The 20572-nt window shown below is 28.2% G+C and overlaps 1 protein-coding gene and 1 long non-coding RNA gene across 3 annotated transcripts; both read left to right on the top strand.

Annotated features, from left to right (window-relative positions):
• The first annotated feature begins 378 nt into the window (after positions 1–378).
• Positions 379–12246, top strand: LOC129911629 (zinc finger protein 729-like). Of its 2 annotated transcripts, XM_055989484.1 has the most exons (5): positions 386–592; positions 7090–7125; positions 11464–11499; positions 11665–11700; positions 11767–12246. In XM_055989484.1, exons 1-5 carry the CDS (start codon positions 587–589, stop codon positions 12112–12114), a joined length of 462 nt encoding a protein of 153 aa, XP_055845459.1. In that variant the 5' UTR covers positions 386–586; the 3' UTR covers positions 12115–12246. The 2 variants fall into 2 exon arrangements, with proteins under 2 accessions (XP_055845460.1, XP_055845459.1); XM_055989485.1 differs by lacking the exons at positions 11464–11499; positions 11665–11700; positions 11767–12246 and adding an exon at positions 7188–7736 and having other exon boundaries at positions 379–592.
• A 5482-nt stretch (positions 12247–17728) lies between these two features.
• LOC129911458 (uncharacterized) lies at positions 17729–18977 on the top strand. The gene is made up of 2 exons (XR_008771645.1): positions 17729–18051; positions 18110–18977. It is a non-coding gene; the product is annotated as an uncharacterized LOC129911458 (long non-coding RNA).
• Positions 18978–20572: the final 1595 nt, after the last annotated feature.

The following is a 20572-nucleotide window of genomic DNA, read 5'->3' on the forward strand; positions in this document are numbered from 1 at the left end:
ATTGAGAATGAATGGAATGAACGAGTTTATATGATTTTTGATTGTGAACGATTTGAATGAACGAAAAGTTCTTTTCCACTTCGTGGTTTTTGATTGTAAACGATTTGGATGAACGAAACGTACTTTTCCACTTCGTACTCTCTTATTTTATGAACGAGATTGATATTAGGATTGATTGATTTGGTCTATAGTGATTGCAATTAGACAGAATTTTCGGTGAACGGATTAAAAAGACCGAATCAATCACGATTGACACAGCTCTACAACAGCGATTATTTCCTTTGCTATAGAAAAATATCCCTACTAAAAAAAATATGAAATAAAAACACACCCGCCTTTATGAAAATATCCCTACGATATGAACTAAACTAGTACAATTTCTTAGAACGTATTTTTTCATTTCGGCGCCATGTGCAACGTTAACCGTTATCCCAAAATTTGTTTTTCCAAATAAAAGAACACAACGAAATCCATTTCATTTTCGTTTTGTTATTACTTCAGTAATAATTTATTTAAATGTAAGTGTTATACATTGTGTTGTTAAAATAAAAAACGTTCGAACTAAATAAACAATTCATTTTCAACAATGGAGGTAAGTTTTTTTTTACAAATATTTAATTTAAGAACTTTCAACCTAATTTTAACAAATCTAAACATGTTTGCATCTGCCTAATAATTTTGTTTCAATAAAAATTTTATATTTTTAATAATGTACACAGGCATTTTTGCAATATTTTGTTGAAACCTTTTGATTAGGTCTTGAATTGGTTTTGTCCATTGTCTGTTTCTTATTTGTTTCATAGACGAGGTTTATCTAGTGACCCGTCTCGTACCTAAACACTCGTGCCTAAAACACTCGCAAATTTTATTTCTGATGAGTGGTATACATCTCTCTTATTCTTGTCTTGTTTTCCTATGATTTTTTTTATGATTAAAAGTTCAAAAAAAGTTAATTTTATTTCATTATGATAAATTTTTGTCTAAGATGATTAACTAGGTACTTCGTGGTTATGCTATCTAGTCCAAGCTCCCAGGACATGTCTTGTTTGTTTAATTTCGATAAAAGCTTCACTTAGATCTCCTCAGGTGTTATGCTATTGGTATATTGCATAACAGCTGAAGACAAGGTGGAAAAAAACCAAAGCCAGAACCATAATTGGCGGATGGAATCGGAAGCTACTGTCAATTGTTGTTGTTTTCTTTGTATTTTCGATAAGTTTTCATCCGTCGAGTGCGCTCACAACCGCACTCGACGGATAAAATATGTACAAAGAAAACAACAACAATTGACAGTAGCTTCCGACTCGAAAAATACAATCATAATAGGTCTGTTCCAGACTTTTTGTGCACTAAATTAGGCAGTCTGTCAAATTAATTAGAGTTGGGAGAGAATTCTCTCAGAAGGAAATAAAACTACGAAAGACTGCCAAAAAGTCTGGAACAAGTTGAACACCATTATTCAACACAATTTCATATTTTATGCTTAATTTGATAAACATTAACACTTTTTTAATGCAAAAAGCACGTAAACGCGATTCAATTTAAAAATCACTACAATTTGATTTGTTTTCATCTTTACTTATTTGTTTGACATACGTCAACTTTTCATTTGACAGAACTCATATTTCTGCCGGAAGAAATTCTTTGGGCTAAATTTGTCAGGGTGGGGAAATTTTTTACTCTCTCGTGTGCGCTCTCTTCTACACAATTTTTGAAGTTGGGAACAGACTCTGACCAAAAATAACCAAATATAACTAAATTCGGCAGTTGCAAACTGAGTGTGGAACGGACCTAATATGTTTAGTAGAGGTAAAGAAGTACATAAAATCGGACTTATCGAGGGTTTTTTATATTTCCCAACAAAAAAAAAAAAAAAACACCCTTTCACCTAAAATATTTCTATAGACTTTTTTTTGGTTCTTACACTGCGCGTCACTTGAATAGAACCAACATTTTTTCTTTAGAAATTAGCGATTGGCGCTTTGGTGAGGTAACTTGTAGATTTTTGGTTTTGCATTTTCAAAGAGGAACTTTTAACAAGCAATGTTGTAAAAACAAAAAACCCAAAACAGAAACCGTATGGCTACTAGTTGCGTTTTTTCGCATAACTTCACAAAAAACAGTGTTTTTTTTGCGTCACTTGAATAGAAACAAGCTCTTAAATTAGATAAAAATTAGGAAAAATCATGGACAACACTAATTTTAGTAAAGCAGTATTAAACTTTGACATTATTTGCACATTATAACCAATTATGGGCTACGAGCTACCATTAGGCACCACAGAAAATGCATACATAGAATTTAATATTGAAAATGCGCTTGTACTGTACACAATCGTGGACCTAATTGCAGAAAGTGATTAAAGTGTTTGGTAACTTTTTACAAATTAAGAAAATGACATTTTCTACAATTTAAGGATTGAATAAGTGAAATAAACTTTTGTTTTCGTCCGGAATGCATCTGTTTTGTTTCTTTTGTGTTGTTTTTTCTGGAACTATCCTTGTGCAATCTCTAAGACGGTTGTTTTTCCACGTTCCTAAACTTCCCAAGAGCTTCTACCATTATTTCTTTGTAAAAGTTTGCATCTTTTTTCGAAGCGTGAAGCTTCAATTTTGCTATTGCACATCATAAAAACAAAGCGTATTACTATAACACATTTTAGTGCCCTTTGGTGGCGATGCGATAAAAGTTATTCTTTCATAAACCAATAAAATAGGACTAATATTAAAGTGGTCCATCTGAGTTGGTATGTTTTCCTTTGAAAAACCACTCTTTACCTCACTTCTTTTCAGTTCGAATGCAACTATAAAATAGTTTACTTTTTTGTAATCTTAGTAGAACTTAAAATGTTGTTATTTTGCATTTTGAGGCTTTTTTAATGTTGTGCACCTTTTATAACTTCCATGATGGAACAAACCAACACATTATCATCGCACTAACACCATGTTTTTGACCGATTTTAGCGGCAAAGTGAAGGAAATTGCAGCTAGTTTTTAAATTATTTTTTCTCTGCTCTTGATTTGGGTCTCGCCTGTCTTATTTTTTTTTATTCAATCACTAGTTTACAATATGTTAAAAATATTCTCATCCAAATTTGGCAAATTTTCCAATATCTTTCGCGATTTTGCATAGTGCAAGTGCATTTCCAATGTTAGCTGCTATTTATGCATTTTTTTATGCCCATAATTGGTTATAATGTGCAAATAATGTCGAAGTTTAATACTGCTTTACTAAAATTAGTGCTGTCCATGATTTTTCATCATTTTTATCTAATTTAAGAGCTTGTTTCTATTCAAGTGACGCAAAAAAAACACTGTTTTTTGTGAAGTTATGCGAAAAAAACGCAACTAGTAGCCATACGGTTTCTGTTTTGGGTTTTTTGTTTTTACAACATTGTTTGTTAAAAGTTCCTCTTTGAAAATGCAAAACCAAAAATCTACTAAGTTACCTCACCAAAGCTCCAATCGCTATTTTCTAAAGAAAAAATGTTGTTTCTATTGAAGTGACGCGCAGTGTAGTTTCTGTTATAAATGAAACGTTCTTAGCAATTTTCATTGGTGTAACAATTTTTTCCTAGTTTTAGTGGTACTTATTCCGAATTTCATCATTTCTTAAAGAAAAACACCCTTTCACTCAAGATAATTTTGTACTCTTTATAGATTCTTAATTCTTACACCTACCAAACAAAACGTTTTCACCAAGTTTTAAAAATTAATAAAATATAAGTCAGTTGTAATAGTACCTTACTCACTCGCAACTCAACCCATCAAAAAAACACCCTTTCACCAAAAATATTTTTAAGAACTCACATGGGTGTCGGTTATATTTTACCTGTTGAAGTAAAAAAAAAAAACAAACACCCTTGTTTTATATCGGCTATAACTTGTCTTAGAGCAATCGTATTGACTTTTTTATGTCATTACATTCCGCATAAAAAATACCTTGAGAACATGTCTCATATGTGTGTATGATGATATTCGACAAAAAATGTTTCAGTGTATTTTTGGCCCTTTACCCCCTCCCTCTTGTCGGCGAAAAAACACCCTTCCACCCAACTTTTTTACTTGCGATATAGGTACTATATATCAAGTTATGCATTCGTACAAAAAAAAAAGTTGAGATAACATTTTTCCATGACATTACGATGATAGACAATGCCAAAAAAGTGGGTCCCGGAAGTCCGTCTGTCCGTCTGTCCGTCTGTCCGTCTGTCTGTCAGTCTGTCAGTCTGTCAGTCTGTCAGTCTGTCAGTCTGTCAGTCTGTCAGTCTGTCAGTCTGTCAGTCTGTCAGTCTGTCAGTCTGTCAGTCTGTCAGTCTGTCAGTCTGTCAGTCTGTATAAGGAGCTAGAGCCTAAACGGATGGACCGATTGCCTTCAAACTTGCTATGTAGCAGTTTGTGGAGACTCTCCAGAGGGGTTTTTGGAATTAATTTTTTTTGGACCAAAAATAACGGTACCTGTCATACAAAAATTTCGGAAAAGTTTAATTTCACAAAAACGGCTCCAACGATTTTGTTAAAAAAATTCAAGTGTTAGTTTTTTAACAAGGTCTATCTTTCGAAGAAAAATTTTTTTTTTGAAAATCATTATTAACGGTACCTGCCATAGGACCGCTTTTTTCAAATCGAATTTTCTGCAAAACTACTTATTGTATTTCAACGAAATTTTTTATACAAAAGCATTTATATAATTTAAACATAAGCCAAAAATAAAATTTTGAAAAAAATAATTTTTGGATTTAAAAAAAAAATTTGAAAATTTTTTTTTGAAAAATCAATTTTTTGAAAACGGGACATTGAATTTTTTTGAAATTTTGTTTTTAGATGTTTATTAGTGATTTCTACAAAATGGCATACCAATTTTATTTTTAAACTTTTTTTTCAAAAAATTATTTATAAAAAATTAGTTTTTTAAAAAACGGCTCTAACGATTTTGAAATTTTTTTTTCTAAAAATGCACCTTTATATATCAAATAAAACTGCATACTTGTTTTGTGGGGCGATTTGATTTCAGATATTGTTTTATTTTTTTGAAAAATTAATTTAATTTTTTTTTGTTTTTTATATACCAACATTTCCCAAGTTTCTATATAAAAAGTCTTAAAAATTTAATCAACTTGAACTCTAGGAGCAAGTTCGTGCGACCCAGTCTTGCATTTTATTTTATAGATTTTAGTTATATTTGGTTCTCATCCAAAAAGGAAACTTTTTGCCAACTTTCATGAGTGTAACAATTTTTTTTGTTTAAATGCCTATTTTACCTGTACTAGTTTTCCCTAATTCATAAATAAAATTGGCGCTAACGATAATTTTGCGGGAAGGGCTTGATATATACATACGTATCAACTTTTCTAAAACAAATGTGTTAGAATTTTCGCGATAGTATGCCGACTCAAAAGCACGTGCTTCCGATTCCATGTCCTAGAAAGTTATTCGTAAAGTAGCTTTTCGTAAGGTAAAGAAAACCTTGAAAGTTTGATTAAATCCTTTGTGTGTTAATAGACAAAAATGTGTGACTATGAATTCTGCACTTGATATTGAACTTTTGAACTCCTTTATAAATTTGTTTGTTTTAATCTACATTTAAATAAAAAATAGGTTAAATTACTAGTTGTTACCGCATTGTTCTTGACATTTTTATCCTTTTTCTTGAATTGAAAAATACTTGATTCTTAAAGATTGTAATCTGTTCTTTTTGCGAAAACTCAAAGGCGATGGTTCTTCATTTAATTTATAAATTGAACAGGTTATGGGCTCATTACTCTCTTTTTCTCAAGTCTGCGCATTTAATTAGACTCCATATTGCTTACTTACAATTTCAATTCAATAAAACAGTGTTCTGCAGAGTACCAAAATTAACTGATATTTTCTTGTTTGTTTCCTACTTTCAACAAAAGCCTAATAATTTAGTTTTATTGAATTCCATTTGTAATCAGCCCTATTCTTAATGAAAACTCCCTAGAAATTGTGTTCGAAGAAACGGCTCCCAATCAAAAAGCTTAGAGAATTTTGTTTGCTATTCGCTTTTTCATCATTATTATCAACAAAGGAACAAAATTAAAACGGGAATTATGGGAACTTTTCGATTGGAAAACCATTTCTCAAACACATTTCCCCTTCATTCAAAAAAAGGTTGAATGTCATTCTTTCTAACTTGAAAACTTCATTTTGTTTTTGTCCAAAAATTTCAGTTAGAAATTGAATTTTATTGAAAGTGTTGATCAATTTGTAGCAAAATGGTGTATGTACCAAAAGAGAGCAAAATGCTCTCTTTTTAGAAAGGTCCCAGATGGACACCCTATCCCTATATAGGACTGATCAAATAATTGTAAAAAAAATTCCTTCTACATATTAGTTTTTTCACATTTATTTAATGTGTATTTTCAAAAATTAATATAGAATTTTATTTTCGTCTGGGCGTAAAACCGTAGTTAAAAAAAACATCTGGGACTTATTAATTTACAATCAAAAGGTAGTAATAATTTTTTAAGAGTTGCCATCAAATGGTTATATTTAGGCCGTGTGTGAATTGGGTTAAATATTTAACCTCTGTTTAATTTTTCACACTATTGAGGTGAATACAAAATTTTCAGTGGATGGGTTTCCATGTGCGATTCACCGTGATAGTTCGTTCATCCACTACCAATTGCTTACTTCCTCTACCCATGCTACCGCACAATTCTCCCCCCGGGTTTTCGACTGTTCCATGAGACGTTGCATTTTTATTTCTAGGAGTTTTTAGCATTTGTTTATTCCTTTTTTTTTTAAGTGATAGAATTGGAGCATCGTATGCAATGAGTCGTTTAAACTGCGATCTCAGTGTATCCTATCAGAACCAGCTAAGTCAAATGATGGTTATTTTAAATGCATGTACATTTAGCACATACATATAACTGGTAGACGAACAGCTGCCGTGCCTACCCTTCTTTTTGTTCAAATTTGAATCACATAAGTTCTTCAAATAATAATATTTTTTGTGTTAAAAATTTAAACAATTTAAAAAAATGAGTTTTAAAAATGTTCTCTTTATAAAATAAATTAAAATTTAACAAATATTTCACCTAAAACTAACAAATATTTTTCATTTTAGGTCGCACACATAAATAACGCTATCCAAAATGGCAATGTAAGTTTAATTATTTATTATTATTACTTAATTTAAAAAAAATAAAAGCATAATTTTTAAAGATTAAAACCGAGACAGACAGTTCTAAATTATATGGCGGCCTTCAGATAAATCTATCGGTCGTTAGTTCTCCAAACTCGCTTAAAATTGAAATTAAGGGCTTCAATAATCTGAATGTTTTATGGCTAAGCAATATAATAAAAAAATACGAGAACCAACTATGGATGAAACTCCTCAATGAACGACGCATGACATTTAAGTGTCTTTATTGTGACAAAAAGCTATTCCATTTTCATTCTATGAAAACTCATCTTTACAAGCATTTAGAAATTTTTCCGTTCAAATGCTATGCATGTGACAAGTCATATACTAATAATAGTGGACTCAGAAAGCATAAATTGGCTAAACATAACAGTTTAAGATTGGCTCTTCTTAATGCTGGACATTGACTTAAAACTATTTTGGTTTGCTTGTTGAAATACTTATATATTTTTTTTTTTTTTCAATGAAATTGACAAAATTATTTATTTTCTATTTTAAGAAATAAAAATGCTTTTGTTTATTTATTTTTAAGTTTATTTGGACAAATAAAATTTGCTTTTATGAATTAATTGTTCGTTTTGTTTGGAAGCAATTTATTTTTATGTTTCCTTAAATAATTTTCAAACCTTTTATGCTTTCGGCATATATTTGACATATTTTGCATAAAAAATAGCAAACATACCTAGTATTAATTATTGGTTGCATTCAAATGATATTAGTTTTTGAAAATTTTCACGTAGGATTCTTCAATTATAATTGTTTTACTGTTGCTTACAACTCTCTATTAAAAAAAAAGTTCAAAACTGTTTCGTGCTCAAAACAAAACTCTTCATTTGATGCTCGTTTGAAATAAAATTAAATCTAAAAATAAATCACGTAAATTAGTAAAGCTATAAATAAGAATAAGGATAATTTATGTCAATTATAAACAGAAGTAAAATTAACACTCACTGGTTTAAAGAAATCATTTATATGTATATGCCAAGTACTAGTTACTGTGTATTTTGGATTTAAATAAAAAATAAATTTCAAGTTTAAAGAAAATTACTTTGTTGTTATGTGTGTTTTATATTAGAATTATTTTTAATCCGAAAGAAATTCATAAAAAAAAATGAACTTCGTTTCAAATCACAACGTTTCTCAATACTAATACTAGGTTCAACCTTACCAAATAGTGTGCATATTGTCAGTGGAACAAGAAACATTGGAATTTTAATAATCAGTGAAACGATTTGTTTCGTTTTCTTTTATTATTAAAATAAATATGTAAATAATACAATTTTAAGAAAAAAAAGAAGAATAAAGAGTTATTAGTCATCGAATTATGTAGCATTGGTGTTGCGTGTCAAATGAAAACGTTGTAAGAATTGTTTAAAAGAAAAAATGTTCTTCCCGTTTTTTTGCGTTCTATAACGCTAATATTTCAAAAAAAACCGAGGCGAATTCAATTTTTTTGTGACATCGGATTAGTTCAACATTTGGTGTGTTGAACTAATCCGAAGTCAGAAAAATTAAGAAAAATATATTTTGGTTCTATGTGAGCCTGTTCGAAGTTCACTACGATAAGAATTTAAACTTTTGCTGACATTGAAATAAATAAAAAAAAACAGGCTCGGCAGGATTAGATTTACTTGATCTTTAAGATTTCAGATTTTCATAGATTCTCGAAATTTAATATGCCTTTTCTTTTAGTTATATATTGGTCACCAACAAAATCACTCCGGTTTTCAAAAAATGGACTTAAAAAAATCTTTCTTATATTAATCCAGAAACAATTTTTTTCATATTGTTATTAATTAAAAATGAGCACTCTTAAAAGCTTAAGCTAAAACTCATTTTCAGAGAATCAGAAATCAAAAATGGGAGAAAGAAAGAATGTTGTTTTTTATTAAAATCGTTTTGAAAAACCCTGTTTTGTTGAACTCAAACTTTTAAACTTTTTTGAAAACTACAATAACAGGGAGACTTTTTAAAATAATAAACCATTCTCACACCGTACAAAATTTTTTTGCGGTGTTGCTCTCAAATAAAAGTTATAAATTGATTTTTTATAAAACTTGAAACTGTTAGTTAATTTGCAGCGAAATGGCGTATGAAATAAAAAATATTTTGATTAATTAATTGTTCCTAATTATTTGGTAATGTTTTAGTAAAAGAATTGTAAAAAACAAAAATCAATAATGGGAGCAGAAAGCAAAATACTGTTGCAAAGTAGGGATTTTTTTTGAAATTTCACAAGAATTGCATTAAAAGCGGAATTCATAGTCGTTACTCAAGTCAAGATTTTTCTCAACTTGAGCATTCACTTGAGAAAATATTTTTCGCAATCAAACTCACAATAAAATTTGACTGATTTGAGTAAACTGTCATCTAAAATAAATTTTTTTTTAATTATAGCCGATTGAAAACAAGGGTGCTTGTTTTTTGACTTCAACGAAATTTATTAAATATGTTCTCTTTCCAATGGAAATTACGAATAATGTAATACATTTTTTTTATGTGAAAGGGTGTTTTTTTAGGAGTAAAAAAAATATGGATATGATTGAAAAAGTGTGTAATACATAATACTAGAGTAATATTAGTGGTACCCTATTGAAATTTAGCAATTATGTTACTTTTAAGATAAGAAACAAGATCTAAAGTGTCTATAAAAATATCATGGTTAAAAGGGTTTTTTTTTTTGAGTGAAAACAAAAATGATGGATCACCCTAATGAAATTTGGTAAAAACATTGATTTTGTGATAGAAAGTAAGAATAAAGAGTTTTTATAAAAAAAAATTTGTTAAAAGGGTGTTTTTTTCGAAGAGACAGTAAGTAAAGTCTATAAATTTTTTTAGTTGAGGTCACTTGAACTTATAAATTGAATTATATCTACGTAAATTTTAAGTGAAAACACCAAACGACAATATTGATGTATTTGAATTTATCACTTTTACTTTGTTAAGCCTAGTACGCAGCTGAAGCCAAACGAAAAATTTTCAAGTCTAACGAAAAAATATCATCGAGTATTCTGTCAAAGTCAAAATAAAAAAATTCTAAATTAATTTAAAATCAACAGAAAATAATTTTTAAAGCAATAAATAAATGAATTAAAAGTGAAAAACCGTCAACACTGCTCTTGGAGTGGACAGTTAAAAGTAAATGACAAATGAGTGAAATCTCTCCAATTTTTCGCTAAAGCTGCGTACTGAAAAACGAAAAGCAAAACGAAATTTTTCGTTATCGAATTTTTGTATAGAAAATTTCGTTTCGCTTCAGCTGCATTCTAGGCTTTAATCATTAAAAAACAGGCTGACAGTCATCAGTCATCACTCTTTCGATCTTCTTCAAAACAAGCACTTTCATGACAATGCGTCGCCTAACTCTCTGGCCCGAACCACTTATTCATGATTATTAGGGGCGTTCCTTAACTCGATTATCAAAAAACGATATAGGTTCGGCGATGGTTTGATTCCTGTAACTTCAATAATCACTATAACGTTTTTGTTTGCTTTCCGATCATCAACCATTGTACTTGGACGATAGCTAAATAGGTATCGTCTTGAGTAAATTTGTAAACGAAATCAGTTCTTTTTGTAAATTTAATCACTTTATAGAAAATGTTTATGTAAATAAACCTATTTTGAATGAAAACTCCCGGTGAATGTTTTCGGGAGAGGTGGTCCCAATCGAAAAATTCAAAGAATATCATCTCTCTCATCTGTTTTAATTTCTTTCTTGAAAAAAAACGAAAAAAAAACGCAAATTATCTTAAACTTTTTGATGGGGAGCCTTTCCCCCGAACGCATTTCCCCGGGAGTTTCCATTCAAAAAAGTCTAAAAATTTGTTTATTGAAAGAACAATAAACAAACAATTCCAATATTTGTCTCTTCACTTCCGGTTTATATTCCAAAATATATTTCCTTCTTGGTTAATTCCAAATGCAATGTTTTTAATTACATATTTTGGACAACCTACATTTTATTTTTCATGTTTACGTTTACACTGTACAACAAGGTTTTGGATGAATAAACTATACAATACTTTTCGAACGGTTTTTGGTGACCTGAACTTGAATCCGGTTTCAGAAATATTCTATCAGCTCTAGTTTTTGAAATATTGCCATTAGAAAATGCAAAAACACGATAATTATCGTTTTGTTAATTACCGAATGACATCTTAGGTATCCTTGAGTTCATACTGAATATACATAATGTATACTGTTAAATAACGCTTGTGATAAACATTTTTATTGTATCCGATACGTTAAATTTTATTACTAAACGACCGATTTTTTTTTTTTCATTTTTTTTAGCTTGTACACCAAAAATCCGCTGTCTACAATGTCGATGTAAGTTAAATTTTGCTCCTGTTTTTTTCTTTTGGCCCAATTTATTGTAAGGAGCGGCGACGTTCTCTTCCCAGGCCGATGATTAACGTTTCTGATATACATTTTTATTGTATCTGCTACATTAGATTCCAATACTTAACGAAAGTTTTAAAATTTTTTTTTTAGATTGTACGCGAAAAATCCATTATCTTCAATATTGAAGTAAGTTGAATTTTATTCTAATTTTTTTTTGTTTTGATACAAACAACTTATATTGCGAATTTGTAGCTTACTCAAATCAGAAAAACAGCAGAATCGTTTAAACTTGAAGTTGGAGACGTAACTAATATACATGTGACATCAGTTGGCAGACGAATGAGAATGTACGAGAATCAACTATGGACAAAAGTCGTAGAAGATGAACGTACGAAATTTAAATGTCTTCTTTGTAACAAAGTGCTCTGTCATTTCTGGTCTCTCAGAAATCATATGTTTTTGCATTTAGAAATATATCCTTTCAAATGCTTTGCATGTGACAAGAAGTACCCAAGTAACATGTCACTCAAATGTCATAAGAAAATCAAACATTACAATTTGATGATGAGCTTAAGTGCTGGACATTGGCTGAAAAATTAATTGACGTTAATTTAAATTAAAAAAAAAAGTTTTTCTGTAACTATGAAATTGATTCTTTTTTTTTTTACATTAAAAAGTGTTTTTGTTACTTCAAACAAAAAAGTTAAATAAATAATATAAGATTCTTTTAAATTTTTGTTGATATTTTCATAAATTTTGAAAAATGGATAACATGGTAACTTAATTAAAATCGGCAACAGTCTGTGGCCCTTATTGCGAGTGTAGTTCAACTATCGATGCGATAAAAGTCGTTCTAATCTATAAATATCTGTTTTGGTATAGTGAAATATGAACTTCATTTGAGTGGGTATCAAAATTGTAAACAAAAAAATCGAACGATAAAACGAAAAATTATCACTATAGAATTTTACAATACCAAAAGTCATTTTCGATGATCGACTATTGACAAAAGTCGTCTATCGATAGACAAACGACATTCGCAATAAGGGCCTGTCACTTCGTCCGTCAGTCAGTCTATCTGTCTGCATAAGAAACTGCAACTTTAACGGATAATTCGATTTACTTCTTACCTGGTATGTTAGCTTTTCGAGAGCCTCTCCAAGGGCTTAGATTTTGGAAGCAATTGTTTTTGGAAAATAGTTATACCTGCCGTGTACCAATTTTGATTTTCTCACAAGCGGTTTCTACGATTTTGATGAGAAATTAAAATATTTTTTTTATGTTAATAAAAAAACACTTAAATTGTTTTTTTCAAAATAGTGGAGTAACTAAAGCTCAAAAATTGGCAATATTAGGGAACCCGGCCGAACAGCTTAGATTTTGATGATATTTTTTTTCAAACATCGGTAATTAAAAATACTTTAAAGTCTATAGATGAAAAATTGCCGGTGTTGCCGTTTTGATTTTTTAAATTTAATTGAAGATTTTTGTGAACAAAAACAAATTTTTTTAAATAAATTAATTGATGCCAAAAGATTGCCTAGGAAATTTAAGGAAAAAAAAATATACGGGAGTGAGGGACAATCTTCCATAGTTCAAGCGATAGATGCAATTTTCTTATTAATTGACTTCAAACACACAAAAAAAATATTTGAACACAACGGCAACACCTACAATATTCAAATATACATTTTTTAAAAGCTAGAAGCTTAGTCATATTTGTAAAATTAAAATTAAGTTAATTGAATGAACGGCTTTTGAAAGAATGGTAATTGAACTCAGACTTTTGAAAAAAAAAATTATTGAAAAAATTTTAACATGTCGTTATATGTCATATATGTCATATTTTTAAACTTGATCGAATTATAAAATGCATTTATTTTGAAATTTTTTTGGCCGCATTTATTATGACTTCAAATTATAAAAGGAAATGTCAATATGTATTACGGTTTATGAAAAAAATTAAAAAGTATTTCATTTTCGAAGAACTTTTTTTTAATAAAAGTTTTAAAAAAAAATGTAACTTATTTTTTTTTTAAAGTTCAACATCTAAACATAAAATTATTTTTTATTCATTTAATAACCCTTACTGTTGAAAGTTAAATAGCAAAAATTTAAAGTTCCTATTTACCACAGTCTTTGAGAAAATTAATTATTTCAATGCAAAAATTCAGTTTTAATAAAAAAAAATTGTTGAAATTGAAGTAATTTTTCATTTTTTTTTTCAAAAGTGTGATATATTTACCTTTTTTGCTTCGAAATTCAACTGATAATATTTATGGCCAAAATTTTTTTTTAAATAAATTCATATTTTATTAGAAAAAGTTTGGAAAAAAGTTATTTTAAATTTTTCTAATAACATTTTTTTTTAATTTTGAGTTTGAGGACCATTTTTTTCAAAAAGTCTTGATTAAATTTAGTGGATTTAAATTTAAGAGATAAGAATGAGCTTCTGGCTTTTTAAAACCTTATTTTAAAATATTGTAGGTGTTGCCGTTGTTTTCAAAATATTTTTTTTGTGTTTGAGGTCAGAATGTTAGAAAATTGCATTTATCGCTTAAACGATGTAAATTGTCCCTTACTGCCTTTTATATATTTTCCTTAAATTACCTAGAGAATCTTTTGCTATCATTTGTTTTATGAAATTTAAGCAAAAAAAATGGTTTTGTTAAAAAAAATTTAATTTTAATTTTAAAAAACAATACCGACAATTTTAAAAAACAACACCGACAATTTTTAATCTATAGACTTTAAAGTATTTTTAATTACCTACGTTTGAAAAAAAAATCGTCAAAATCAGAGCTGTTCAGCCGGGTTCCCTAATAATTTGCTTTAGTTACTCTACTAAAAGGTGTTTTTAGTTTTTTTTTTTTTTAATTCATATTTACCAACATTTTTATCGTACGGAGACTGGTAGAGTCTGAAAAGGTTTTGATCCAGAACTTTACAGACAATTTAACTTTTGAAACTTAGACTTCTGCCACTGCCTTTAAAGTAAACCGATTTAACAAAAATATAGCAACCGCTTCGGCTCAATAAATACTTAACAAGCCGTTATAACTAAGTTTCTGCCAAAAGAGTCAGATATGAGGCGTTCAGAATAATACATAATGGGTCAAGTCCACTTCTCTAAAGCTTGGATGTTTTAAGGCCTTACAAATTAAAGTTTTCGTTTTATATCAAATAGAATGAAAGAAAGAAGTTCTGTAGATAATATAGAGCTTTTTTTTATTTATTTCAAAAATTCCTTTAGTAAAACCTTATCAAAGTTCAATTTGATGCACACATTTCTAATGGATTTTATTTTTTTATTTATTGTGATAACGAAGTTTGGGCTCAACGATAACGTTTTTTATGCAAGTACCTGCCATTAACCAACAAAATATCTCGTATGATTTCGACTAAAGGACTGGTTTAGATTTTTTAATCCTTCAGAGTAGACAATTGATGAATGATGCCACTGATTTGTATAATGCAGTTTCGAACATTGATATCGTTCATTTCGAAAAAGTAAAATTTATAAAATATGATTCATTGATCAGATAGTTCGAAAATGAAGATATGCAGCCTTATTGCGATTTACAACTATCAATCGATAGTTGAAAAAAATTAAATTTCGATATCTTATTACTGTTCTTAATTAATTTTTTGAAGGCAGAGAATGGTCCTAAACAGTTATTCAATGAAATCTATTTACAAAATTCCATTAAAAAGTTGACCAGTTTTCCTATAAAATAGGTTTAAAAATTCTAAATTTCAGTATTTATCAACTATCAATTGATAGTTGTAAATCACAATACGGGTGATGATTTATTTTGAATTTCATAATAAATCTAATTACAATTAGGTGAAAATTTAAAAAAATTGCAAACAAAAAATCTTGTAGGTTCATGTGTCCTAACGACACATTTTATTGGAACAAATATGCTACAGTTGTGAAATATTAATTCACAATAGCCCCCATGAAATGTATTACATTAAGAGCCGATTTTTCCATCTTCTAATAAACAGTCAGTTAACTGTTCGACGAATAAATTTATTAGGCTCATAAACAATCGGATAACAACATTGAATTTTTCAATCAAAAATAATTTATTCTACAGAATAACAAAAACAAAATTGTCAAATTCAATAATATTCAAAACTGAACGTCTTTTTTATTAATAATTGTTTTTGTTTTCTTGTGTTCCTCTGTATTCTTTGTCAAAATTATTTCAAAGCAGCTTTGACAATTGACACAGTATTTTTATTGATATTATTCCTTAGAATAATTTTTATTCGTCTCTGAAAGAAGCAGATAGTTTTATTTATAGGAATAAGCTATATCTGCCTGTTGAAAAAATGATTTTTCCTCTATCAGGAGAATAAGTACTAACTGACTGTTTAACTGACTGTTGAAAAATTGGTCCTAAATGTTTTTTGTTATTAATTTTATAGCCGTAAGCATTAACTGGTTGGTTTGTTAACTTTGTTAATTTATAAATAAAACAACATCAAATGAAGTGAAAGATAATTTTATTTTTAAATAGTAATTTATGTTAAATATATATATACGTTCTTCTATTATACATAACTTCTGTATTTTTATAATATTCCTTTTTTTTTACTCTAAATATTTTTAGTGCTGTTATGCAGTTTCTAGCCGAAATATTGTTCTTATATTTTGTTGTTGTGATATTAATTTATTTGTCGTAAAGTATTATTATTATTATTCCGAAAATTGTTTTGTTTTTTTTTTGTTTAAATTTTTAAATTTTATTTGTTTTTTTATTATTATTGACGCAGCACTGTAAATACCAAAACCAATAAAGTTAAAACAAATAACTTTATAAGAAAATAAATAAAATTTCAGCATGGAAGACAGAAATGTTATAGTTAAATTAAAAGGTATGTTATATAGTTTTTAGTGTAAGAAAGGGGTATTCACGATGTGTTAAGTAGGTGTCTGGCTATGTCCAGTTTTTTTTGTTACAACATTACAATTTTTTGCTTTTTTGTTTGTATTAGTGATTGAATATTCAGAAAAAATATAAGAAATTCAGTCAAAAATTAGTGAAACAATCTAATTATTACACAAAGACATCAGAAGGGAAATACGAAGAATAGAGCTAACCACAACTGTGCACAACAATCGCTGGATATTTGTTACAAACGATTTTGGAGTAACTAATCAGAAACTCAGTTGTAAGTTTTATTTAACAAAGTAATGTTTTACTTTTTTGATTTTTCTTCAAATTTCAACAGATTTATCGAATCATTTTCGAGATGAGGATTTTTATTTAAATTAAAAAATACATAATGTTACTCAACTATCGAGCGAGCTTTAGCTAACATATAAAGACAGAAACCACGGGGATCCACTATAAATATTATGTTCGGATCTGAGAAAGCGTGTATGTATGTAGTTGTATTCAAACCACTTCTGTTTTGAGAGTCTCTAAGAACAAAAATAGTCGAATCGAACATTTCTGAAGTTGTACGCACGGTTGCCACTCGCATAAAAAATTTCCTACCAAATTTTTCAAAAAAACCTACCAATTCAAAGAAAAACCTACCCAACGAAAATTTTGGATTTTAAGAGAATAAATTCTTGTTTAAAAAAATAAAATCCACGACTGTGTCGCACGAACTTGCACTTGGAGTTAATGTTGCTTAAATTTTTAAGACTTTTTATATAGAAATAAAATTCGTTTAAAAAAAAAATAAAATAAAATCTGAAATTAAATTGCCCTCCAAAACAAGTATGCAGTTTTGATTGATATATTGGCGTGCATTTTTAGAAAAAAAAATTTCAAAATCGTTAGAGCCGTTTTTTAAAAAAATAATTTTTTATAAATAATTTTTTGGAAAAAAAAGTTTTAAAATAAAATTGTAATCCCATTTTGTAGAAATCACTAATCAAGAATGTGAAATTAGTGTCAACACAAAACATGAAAATGGATGAGTTCAGACACCAACAATGAGGATACTGCGTTTACATACACTACTTAATATTATTACTCTCGGTTTAGATGGGCACATTTGTTTGGCACAAATATTTTGGGTAGATTTGACATAATTAAATTTTTTTTTGTCAATTATTAAAAATAAAATTATTTTAGAGAAAGAACTTGGAAAAACCTACCAAATTGACTTCAAACCTACCAACCTACCCAGGGTAAAAAAACCTACCCAGTTTGGTAGAATCCTACCCACTCCGGCAACCGTGGTTGTACGAGTTTAATGTTGTTCTTAAACATCTTATTTTCTTCTGAATCTTAAAAGGATTTTGAATATGGAGCAACCAACGTTAAGACTGATAAAATATACCAAAAATATGTATTTGAAAATATGTACGCAACAATTTCAACTACAACCTCTTTAATGTTGGCCTGTCAAGTTGAAGTAACAATTCGACAAAATCTTACGAAATTCAACCACTAAGACTAACGGCCGAAAAAGTTCGAAATTGCAATAAATGAGTTGTACAAAACAGTCGATCCGAGAGGACAAAATGTAATGGCATCTATTATCTTGGGTTATTTGAAATGCATCAAGGTAAGTCTTGTTTGTGTCTGAATCTGTTTTAATTTTTTTTTTTTTTTTTTTTTTTCAGAACAAAACTAAGAAAATACCCCATACTTTGCCTCTAAAAGTGTTTTACAACAAATGGAAAAGAATACAAGAAGAATGAGACTAAGGGCTAAGGAATTCTTGAAAGTCTAAAAGTACTATAAGAATAAAAGCTTTTTTCTGAATTAAAAAAAAGTGGCTGAAGAGATTTGAAGGAGGTATTTATTACCCAGATAGGTAAATACATAAAACTCAGAGCACAAGCGCAGAACAAAGGGAATTATCAGAAACTGCATTCATATCATCGGTTTTCTCCGAATTCCGAAAAAAATTCCAGAATCCGTTTGCATTTGATTTGTCAACGTAATTTCGAAACAAAATTATTACAAATATTTTAGACAAATATGTACGTACTTGCATATTTTTGATAACGTCATTTGCGTCAAAAAATCCAATTGTATGATTTTTTTTGACTAATTTCAAGTCAAGTGTTCGAAAACGCAATATTACAAAAGCATGTTTTTTTGATAACATAGTTCGGCAGAGTCCGAAAGCACCTATTATTGGCATTACAATGGCACTTAGAATGCATCTCAGAAGAAAAGTTTAGTTCTCGATTTGAAATCAGAATCCACTCAAAAACATACATACATTAATACTAAAAAGTCTAACCAATTTATTTGATTATTCACCAAACATAAAATTCCAGAATTTAGTGGAAGCGATTTGAACTGTTTCATTGGATTTCAAAATAAGTGAATCCCTAAGTAAAACCAATCGAAAACCACATTACATTACGGCCGTACAAGCTGTGGAATAGTTTTCTACATTGAATTCCTTAGGTATTTTTCTCTAATTTTTAGTATGAATTTCTGCAGTCATATTTTCTGGTTTAAAAAAAAAAGGCCAAATGCCAATATGATATTTACACAAATAATACCTCTCTAGAGAAAGACAATTCTGCATTGTAATTTTTTTAAATTCTTATAATCATTAAATAAAGGAAAGAAAAAAAAACCGGAGTTTTCCAAAAACAACATTTAAAATTTTGCTCAAAACTGAAAATAAAACTCAATCAAAAATACAAACATTTACAAACAGATCGTGATTATCCCAAAAGTTGTTGAAATATTCCAAATTATAAATTTAAATTGCAATAAACAAGAAAGTTGATCAAGTTTGAGAATATTGAGCAAGTTGTTTCTTCTATTGCCTTCTTTGAGAATAAAAAAAAGTTATTCTTATTCGATTTACTATACTTTCTCAATAGCTCAAAGCATTTGTGTTTAAGTTAGTTTATTTTTACAAAGAGTTGTATATAATTTATTATAAATATTAAAATTTTTATTGTATTATTTTTTATCATTATTGCCAGCTTTGATAAGAAAATATTTCCTTACTTTTTTTTTTTTTTTGTTATAGATTGCAAAGTTTTTTATTTATTTATTTTTTATTTAAATTTAATTGTGTTGTGTATTTAAGTTTTGTTTTGAGTTGAAAATGTTTTTTTTTTTTACTATGATTCCTTTTGCGATTTAAAATGAAGGAATTGCTCTTTCTATTAATTATTCTATTGGTGTATTCGTGTGTGCTTAGATATTATAATTGAAAAATTTGGTATTGTATGCGTTTTTCTACATTGCCCTTTGTTTTTATTATAATATAATAGTTTATACGAATTAATTCAAAAACAGAAACACAGCATTTGATTATACTGTTTCTTTTTTTACGTTTTTATTAATTTATTTTTTTTTTTTTAATTTTGAATCTTAAATATTAAGAATATGTTTTGCGTATAGTTGTTATCCGAAGAAAAATTAAATTAAAAATAAATGATTTCTATTAATGCTTCTTATAGTGAAGTTTTTTTTTCGTGTTTTTTTTTTTTGTTTCGCTATCGTTTCCAATTTTTTTTAAAACTTTAGAAGGCGCGTTTTGTTGTTTAATATTTTTTTTCTTGATTTTATCACTCGTTTTGTTTTTATTTAATCTTTATACATTTTAACGATTTTCTATCTATAAAAATGGTTTTTATTTGTTTTTAAATATACATTAGTAGGTATGTATATTCATATATTCTTTCAAATATGTATTTGCAAATATTTACAATTTTTGTATTTTAAGATTTTTTTTTGTTTCAAAACATAGGTATATAAGAGTGCTTTAAAATTAGAATAAACGTTTTTTGTTTAAAAATAAAATCAATTCTATTAAAAGAAATTAATTATTAATTTTAACGGCAGTGCATTTAAAAAAAGTAGTCATATTAATTGAAATAATTTTATACTTTGTTCTCGATATAATCACACTACATACGATTACGATAATATAATTATTAGGTATTTTCTATAATCATAATTTATATTAAAATTGATTTCAAATTATTTTGAAAAAAATTAGCACCGATATTTTTTTTTTTAATTTAATTTAAAATATTATATATTTATTATTTCAAATATATATTTCATATGCAATTTATTATTGTTTAATATTTTCCCTATTTTTT

Source organism: Episyrphus balteatus, chromosome 2, assembly GCF_945859705.1.
Source record: "Episyrphus balteatus chromosome 2, idEpiBalt1.1, whole genome shotgun sequence".
NCBI classification, from domain to species: domain Eukaryota; kingdom Metazoa; phylum Arthropoda; class Insecta; order Diptera; family Syrphidae; genus Episyrphus; species Episyrphus balteatus.

Excerpts from the sequence above, each read along its gene's own strand:
- LOC129911629 (XM_055989484.1), top strand. Across the intron at positions 7,126-11,463 it reads ACGCTATCCAAAATGGCAAT|CTTGTACACCAAAAATCCGC; the intron begins GTAAGTTTAATT and ends CATTTTTTTTAG. Across the intron at positions 11,500-11,664 it reads CCGCTGTCTACAATGTCGAT|ATTGTACGCGAAAAATCCAT; the intron begins GTAAGTTAAATT and ends TTTTTTTTTTAG.